The following is an 8,029-nucleotide window of genomic DNA, read 5'->3' as shown; positions in this document are numbered from 1 at the left end:
ATGTAAACTCAGTGTTTCCCCTTTGTAACTTTTCGGTCTCACCGAGTTCCACTCGGTCTCACTGAAAGAGAAAATCGGTCCCACCGAGTTTGCCTGACCAACTCTCTGGTTAGCTAATTACCAAATTCGGTCTCACCGAGTTTGTGTAATCAGTCTCACCGAGATTACGTTATGCCCAAACCCTAACCATATCAGTCCTACCGAGTTGCATGTCAGTCCCACCGAAATTCCTAACGGTCACTAGGTTTACTATTTCGGTCAGACCGAGTTTTCTGATTCGGTCCCACCGAGATTGGTAAATTGTGTGTAACGGTTGGATTTTGTGTGGAGGCTATATATACCCCTCCACCTCTTTCTCATTCGAAGTGAGAGCCATCAGAACACACACACCATTCCAACTCATTTGTTCTGAGAGAGAACGACCTACTCATGTGTTGAGACCAAGACATTCCATTCCTACCATATGGATCTTGATCTCTAGACTTCCCAAGTTGCTTTCCACTCAAATCTTCTTTCCACCAAATCCAAATCCTATGAGAGAGAGTTGAGTGTTGGGGAGACTATCATTTGAAGCACAAGAGCAAGGAGTTCATCATCAACACACCATTTGTTACTTCTTGGAGAGTGGTGTCTCCTAGATTGGCTAGGTGTCACTTGGGAGCCTCCGACAAGATTGTGGAGTTGAACCAAGGAGTTTGTAAGGGCAAGGAGATCGCCTACTTCGTGAAGATCTACCGCTAGTGAGGCAAGTCCTTCGTGGGCGATGGCCATGGTGGGATAGACAAGGTTGCTTCTTCGTGGACCCTTTGTGGGTGGTTGCTTCTTCGTGGACCCTTCGTGGGTGGAGCCCTGTGTGGACTCGCGCAACCGTTGCCCTTGGGTGGAGCCCTGTGTGGACTCGCGTAACCGTTACCCTTCGTGGGTTGAAGTCTCCATCAACGTGGATGTAGGATAGCACCACCTATCCAAACCACGGGAAAAACATCCGTGTCTCCAATTGCGTTTGATCTCTCCAAACCCTTCCCTTTACATTCTTGCAAGTTGCATGCTTTACATTCCGCTGCTCATATACTCTTTGCATGCTTGCTTGATATGTATTGTGTGTATTGAAATTGTGCCTAAACTCCACTTAAACCGTAAAAGCTTAAAAATTGCAACTTTAGCACTAAGTGTCTAATCCCCCCCCTCTAGACACATCTACTTCTAGATTCTACAAGTGGTATCAGAGCTTTGGTCTCCATTGCCTTGGTTTAATCACCATTGGAGGAAGATGGATGTGTCTACTCTAGGGAGTCTTAGACATAGAGTGCCTATTCTTGATGGAAAGTATTTTCATGAGTGGAAAAATGAGATGCTTGTAATCTTCAATCAATATCATTTGAACAAGTATATTGCTAGCCCTTGTGCTCCCCATATTGATCCCTTGCATCCTACCCTAGATGAAGATATTGACATGATTCGCAATCTTAGAACCATTGAGCTCATCATTAGAGGATTGCCCAAAGATTTGATTGCTAGTTTGCCTACTCAAAATTGCGCCTATACTATATGGAAATTTCTTGAGGAACGGTTTCCCAATCATTCCTTGAAAACTTTGGATGAAATTCTCCATAAATCTATTGCCTTGAGTAAAATGAACTCTAGTGATCCTAGTTTTGGTAAATGTCTTCTTGAACTTGCCAATCTTAAGCATGCTAAAGGAGATGTTGGAATCATTAATGATATCATACTCAAAGCTATAAGAATTCATAAAAGTAACCACTTTGATCATTTATCTAATGAATTACCCTCTCTAGGAAATGATGAGTCACAAGATCATGATGAACACGAATATTATGATGATGATGATAGTGACTTCGATCTTGATGATGCAATGAGACATTTTGGTCTTATGGCAAATCTTCGGGGATATGAATCAGGAGGAAAGGAATGGGTTCTTGATAGTGGATGCACTGATCATATGACCGGAGATGAAGAGATGTTTCGTGAGCTTGCTGAAAACAACGGCCCTCGAAAATATGTCACCTTTGGTGATAATTCAAAGGGTAAAGTGGTTGGCCTTGGTAAGGTGGCCATCTCACATGATAGTTCCATTCAAAATGTCATGCTCGTTGAATCTCTTGGCTACAACTTACTTTCAGTATCTAGACTTGCTGATTTTGGTTTGAATGTCCTATTTACTGAGGTAGATTGCCAAGTATTTCGTCGAGACAATCATAAAATGGTCTTTACGGGTATGCGTAGAGGTGATCTTTACATTGTCGATTTCTCTAAAAAGGCACAACCTAAAACTTGCTTTGTTGCTAAATCCTCAAAAGGTTGGTTGTGGCATAGACGACTAGGTCACGTTGGCATGAGAAACCTTGACAAGCTTATTAAAGGAAATCATATCCTTGTAGTTAACGATGTCATATTTGATAAGGATAGACTTTGCAGTGCTTGTCAAGTAGGTAAACAGGTTGGAGGAAGACATCCTGTGAAGAACATTATGACCACAAGGAGGCCACTCGAGCTGCTTCACATGAATCTTTTTGGTCCCAATGCCTACAAGAGTCTAGGTGGAAATTCTTTTGGTCTAGTTATAGTTGATGATTTTTCAAGATTTACGTGGGTGTTCTTTCTTAATGATAAGTTGCAGGTCCAGAAGATCTTCATAAACTTCACTAGGAAAGCCCAAAATCAGTTTGATGTGAAGATCAAGAAGGTTCGGAGGAGTTAATTGCACAGAAGTACCACAATTCGGGCATCACATGCAGATTGGTACCACGATTGCTAATTTTTGCGTGTCAGTACCAACATTGGTCTAAGTTTTTGCAAATTAGGCTAAAACGCGTATTTATACGTATTGACGCCCGATCCGACAGCTCGGGCCCACCCGTCAGGTGCCACGCTGGCCAATCGGCGTGTGCCCGCGCGCTGACTAGGACGAGCCGGTGCGCTGCTGCTCTCCAACCTGGTCCGGTCGCACCAGCTCCAGCCCGGCCGCACCATTCCCCTCCCCTCCTCCTCCTCGCTCGTTTCCTCCGTCGCCGCCGCCCGCGTCCCCACTGCCGGCCGCCGCACCGCCGCACCGCCCCGCCGACGCCATGGTTTTGGAGGACGAAAGCAGCGACTACGGCGCGGGCGTCCACGGCGGCGGTGAGATGCCGTTCTGGCCTCCTAGCGGAACGGCTGGCGTCGACTGGGATGGCGGCGACGACTCCAGCTCCGCGTACTCAACCGACGACGAGGAGTCGATGTTACTCACCATGGAGCAGCGGTTGCGGTTGGCGCATCAGTGGGTGGCGAACCCTAGCAGCAGCCATGAGTTGACGCATGGACTTGGCGGCGTGCTGTAAGTACCCTTGTCCTCTTCCTCCTCTGATTTATCCAATTGGGCATTTTTAGGGTTTGTTCATCTTCTGCTTTATCCAGTTGGGGATTAGGTTTTATCCAATTGAAGTGACTAGTATAGGAAAATTAAACTAACCTAGTAACATAGTGTATTGCACTCTCAAATTAGTTCAATGACAGTAAAAATTTGGGATTATTGTGGCTCTCCAAATTGTTCTGAACTGTCTGGTACTGTTACTTTAAATTGTTTTGTACTGTACTGTTGCTCTCCAAATTTTGCTATTGTGCTCAATTAGTAAATAATAGACTTACAGGTTACTTTAAATTGCACTGTACTGTACTGTTGCTCTGCAAATTAAGAGTAATTATAATGAATACATGAAATTTAATTTGTTCTGTAGTTTGGATGAAGACATTTGGGAAGTAAGGATCCATTTTGATGCAAGAGAGCCATTGGAGATGAAGCTGTGTGGTTCAGATATTACTTATCTGAATTTGGTTGCAGTGATGGAAACCCAAGGATTTAATGCATATGATTGTTTGTTTCACATTGAAAATCCATCTTTAGGAGAGAAAGGGCTGGATTTGGTAGACAGTCATGCAGAATTATAGATGATAAAGAGGAAGATCCAGGACAAATTGGTGCTTAATTTGCTAGTTAGGGCTTGTCCACCCCGTGATACTGTTTTTGAGAGGTAGCATTTAGAAAAACCAGACTTGTCCACTGTGGTGTACCAAGAGCCTATTGTTTATGATCTTAGTGAGCCTCCTACCTTAGCTATTGATAAGGAAGGAGTAGTCTTTGACAGTCAATGTATCACACATCACCCTGCTGGTCCTGCTGGTGTTTGCACACAAGAAAGCAAAAAATGCAACAGACAAGTTGAAAGCAGTTTTGGAAGAAGAAGAAGAGGGATATCAAGGATTTCAGGCTTATGAGGACAGTGATGCCTCTGATGAGGATGGTCAAATTGGAAGTGACCCTAATTACATTGTTGATGATGAAGATGTAGAGGTGGAAGAGGGAAAGAGAGAGAGAGAGCTAGAAGCACAAGAGGAAGAATCGGATGATGATCAATCAGAAGAGGAAGAAATGCTGCATTATGAGGGTGACACTGAAGTTGAGGACCCATTTGAGGTAGAACAAGATAGGACTTTTGAACAAGAAGAAGAAACTATAGCTGAACCTGTAAAGAAGAAGCAGAAGCTGCTAGTTAGAAGAGGCCCAACCACTAGGTCACATTGTAGTGAGCTACCAGAGGTTGAACCTGATTTCAGACCATCATCAGATGAAGAAGAGAAGGGGTTGTTGAGGGAGAGTGATGATGATGGTTTTGAGCCACTCTCTTTTGTCCTATCAACTAAAAGGAAGAGTAGGGCAAAGAAAAGGCCTGCTAGGAAGTGGTATAATGAGAAATTGGAGCAACCACATGAGCAACTGTGTTTGAAGTTGTGTTTTAGGGATCAGCATCAATTCAGAGATGCTTTGTTGAATTTGCACATCACCTAGGCCAGGAATTTCAGGTATCACAGGAATTCAGATCAGAGGATAATTGTTGAGTGTATAGATAAACAATGCCACTTCTTAATGGTGGCAGCAGTTATAAAAGGGGAGAAAACCTTTGTAATTAAGAAGATGAGACTAGAACACACTTGCCCTAGTACCACAGACACCACCAGGGTTAGTGCTAAGTGGCTAGCACAGAAATATGAGCATCTCTTTAGATCTGATATAACTACTGGTATTCAGACTATAATTGATGCATGCAATGAAAATTATGGTGTAGATGTGCCCAAGTGCATGGCATATAGGGCAAAGAACATAGCTATTGAAGCTGTGTTAGGAGATCACAAGAAGCAATATCCTAGGCTTAAAGACTATGCTCAGACTGTCATGGACACAAACCCTGGGAGCAGAGTAATAGTCACTACTGTTACTCCAACACCAACTGCAAGAATACCCCACCCAGGCCCAAGATTCCATGCCATGTTCTTTTGCATGAATGGAGCAAGGGAGGGGTTTCTCAATGGGTGTAGGCCATTCATTGGTTAGTTCCTAAACCTTGTGCACCATTTACATATTGTAGAGTACTAGATTTTGTTTCTCACTTGAATGTATTTAATGTTTGGAAATGTTGATTATGCAGGTGTTGATGGGTGCTTCATTAAGCTCACTACAGGTGCTCAACTCCTTGCTGCCACTGGTAGAGATGGCAACAACAACATATATCCACTGGCATTTGGCATAGTTGGACAAGAGGACAGAGCTAGTTGGTGTTGGTTTCTACACCAACTGAAAATTTGCCTAGGGGGAGAAGTGGGCAAGTTTGGACCTTATACTATAAGGTCAGATAGACAAAAGGTATGTGTTTTGCAGAAGTGTTTACATTAGCTTAGAGTTTCATTATGTTTTGCACAAGTGTTTATAGTAGATTAGAATGCATATTTAATTCATTGGTGCATATTTCTTTAGGATGTAGCTTAGACTTGTTATATTGTTTGTGTCAGGGGTTACTGTATGCAGTGAATGCTGTGTTTCCAAATTGCAACCAAAGGTTCTGCCTTAGACATATATATGCAAATTTCCAAAATGCTGGCTTTAGGGGTGAAGATCTTAAGAAGTGCATGGATAATGCTAGCTATGCCTACAATGAACACAAATTTAATATTGCAATGAATGATCTTAGAGCTGAAAGTGAGGAAGCTTGGGAGTGGCTTACTGCAATACCAAAAAAGACATGGGCAAGGCATGCATTTGACACAAACTGCAAGACTGACTTGGTAGTGAACAACTTGTCTGAGGTGTTCAACAAGTACATTCTAGATGTTAGGAGAAAACCTATAAGGACAATGTGTGATGGGATAAAAGATAAGTAGATGGTGAGGTGGCACATGAAGAGAGAGAGAGTGTTAAGGAAGCAAGATGGGAGATAACACCTCATTACAGTGAGAAGCTAAAGGCTAAGAAGGAGAGGGCCAGATACTGCAAGCCAATACAGGCAGGGGTCAACTTATGGCAAGTTACAAGTGGGCAACAAAGACATGCTGTTAACCTGGAACTTCAGACATGTGGATGCAGGAAGTGGGACCTTAGTGGCATACCTTGCAACCATGCCATCTCTGCAATAAACAAGGCTAAAAGGAAACCAGAGGATTATGTCAGCAAATTCTTCAAGAAAGATTTTTATGCTGCAACTTATGAACCAATGATCTTTCCTGTGCCTGGTGAGCATGATTGGACAAGGACCCCTGGTCCAGACATAGAACCACCTGCATTCAAAATCAAGAGAGGAAGAAGGAAAGAAAAGAGGATCAAGGGCAAATTTGAAGTACCAAAGCCAAAAGAAACTTCAAGAATGGGGACCATAACATGTGGCAATTGTGGTCTCCAAGGGCATAGGTACACAAACTGTCTTAAACAGTTGACGCCTGAGCTAGCTTTGAGGAAGAATAAGCATGTGGTAATAATTTTTCACCTTGAAATATACTAATGTTTTCTTTCTTGTACATTTCTTTCTAGCATTATTAATTGTTTCCTTTTCTTTGCAAGGCTACTCCAAGTACCTCACAGCCAAGAGCTGCTGGTCCTTCTACTGCACCAACAGCAAGACAGCCAAGACCTGCTGCTTCTGCTCCTACACCACCATCATCTGGAAGAAGAGGAGCTGGCAGAGGAGCTGGTGTTACTTCTACTACAACACCACCATCTGGAAGAGGAAGGGGAGCTGGTAGAGGAGCTGGTGCTACTTCTACTACACCACCACCATCTGGAAGAGGAGCTGGCAGAGGCAGAGGAAGAGCTGGAAGAGGTGCTCCCAGGCAATATGCTGGCATTCCTACTGATGGCACACACACTGGATGGATGTCCTACTTCAATGCTAGCATGGGAGGAGGAGGAGCCATGTAATGTGAAATACTGTGGTGTTATTTTGGTTGAACTTGATGCTTGAGGTGGAGTACTGGTGGAGTACTCTAGTAATGTTGAACTTGATGCTTGTAATGTTGAACTTGAGGTGGAGTACTGGATATGTAGAACTTGCTACTGGATATGTGGTTGAACTTTAGGTGATTATCTGAATGTTGAACTTTAGGTGGTTATCTGAATGTTCACATTTAGGTGGTTTTCTGAATGTTGAACTTTAGGTAGTTTTCTGAATGTTGAACTTTAGGCAGTTACTTGTGACAAATTAGTACCAATACTGCTGCTATTTGTTGCATGTCAGCATGGTGAAATTGCCCACATTCTGGAGTGAGCTCATTGGGGATCTGCGTGATGAATTATGGAGGCTTAATGAAGCATGGTGACTAGGGGTCGAGGAAGCCACCTAAGCCTAACCATTAGGGTTTACGGTGACTCGGGGTCGACGGAGCCACCTAAGCCTAACCATTAGGGTTTACGGTGATTCGGGGTCGACGGAGCCACCTAAGCCTAACCATTAGGGTTTACGGTGACTCGGGGTCGACGGAGCCACCTAAGCCTAACCATTAGGGTTTACGGTGACTCGGGGTCGACGGAGCCACCTAAGCCTAACCATTAGGGTTTACGGTGACTCGGGGTCGACGGAGCCACCTAAGCCTAACCATTAGGGTTTACGATGACTCGGGGTCGACAGAGCCACCTAAGCCTAACCATTAGGGTTTCCAATGCATGATATAACATAACCATCTAATAATCCAGTGCTAACATAACCATCAA

General features: G+C 43.6%; 1 protein-coding gene across 1 annotated transcript; it reads left to right on the top strand.

Annotated features, from left to right (window-relative positions):
- The first annotated feature begins 5,227 nt into the window (after positions 1 to 5,227).
- On the top strand, positions 5,228 to 7,476 carry LOC147965392 (uncharacterized). Its single transcript, XM_087530438.1, has 6 exons — positions 5,228 to 5,381; positions 5,481 to 5,695; positions 5,842 to 6,146; positions 6,413 to 6,558; positions 6,884 to 7,061; positions 7,425 to 7,476. Exons 1-6 carry the CDS (start codon positions 5,228 to 5,230, stop codon positions 7,474 to 7,476), a joined length of 1,050 nt encoding a protein of 349 aa, XP_087386564.1.
- Positions 7,477 to 8,029: the final 553 nt, after the last annotated feature.

Source organism: Triticum urartu, chromosome 6A (assembly GCF_056163025.1).
Source record: "Triticum urartu cultivar PI428250 chromosome 6A, HENAU_Tu73, whole genome shotgun sequence".
Taxonomy (NCBI): Eukaryota; Viridiplantae; Streptophyta; class Magnoliopsida; order Poales; family Poaceae; genus Triticum; species Triticum urartu.
This window is presented reverse-complemented; position numbering and strand designations above follow the sequence as displayed.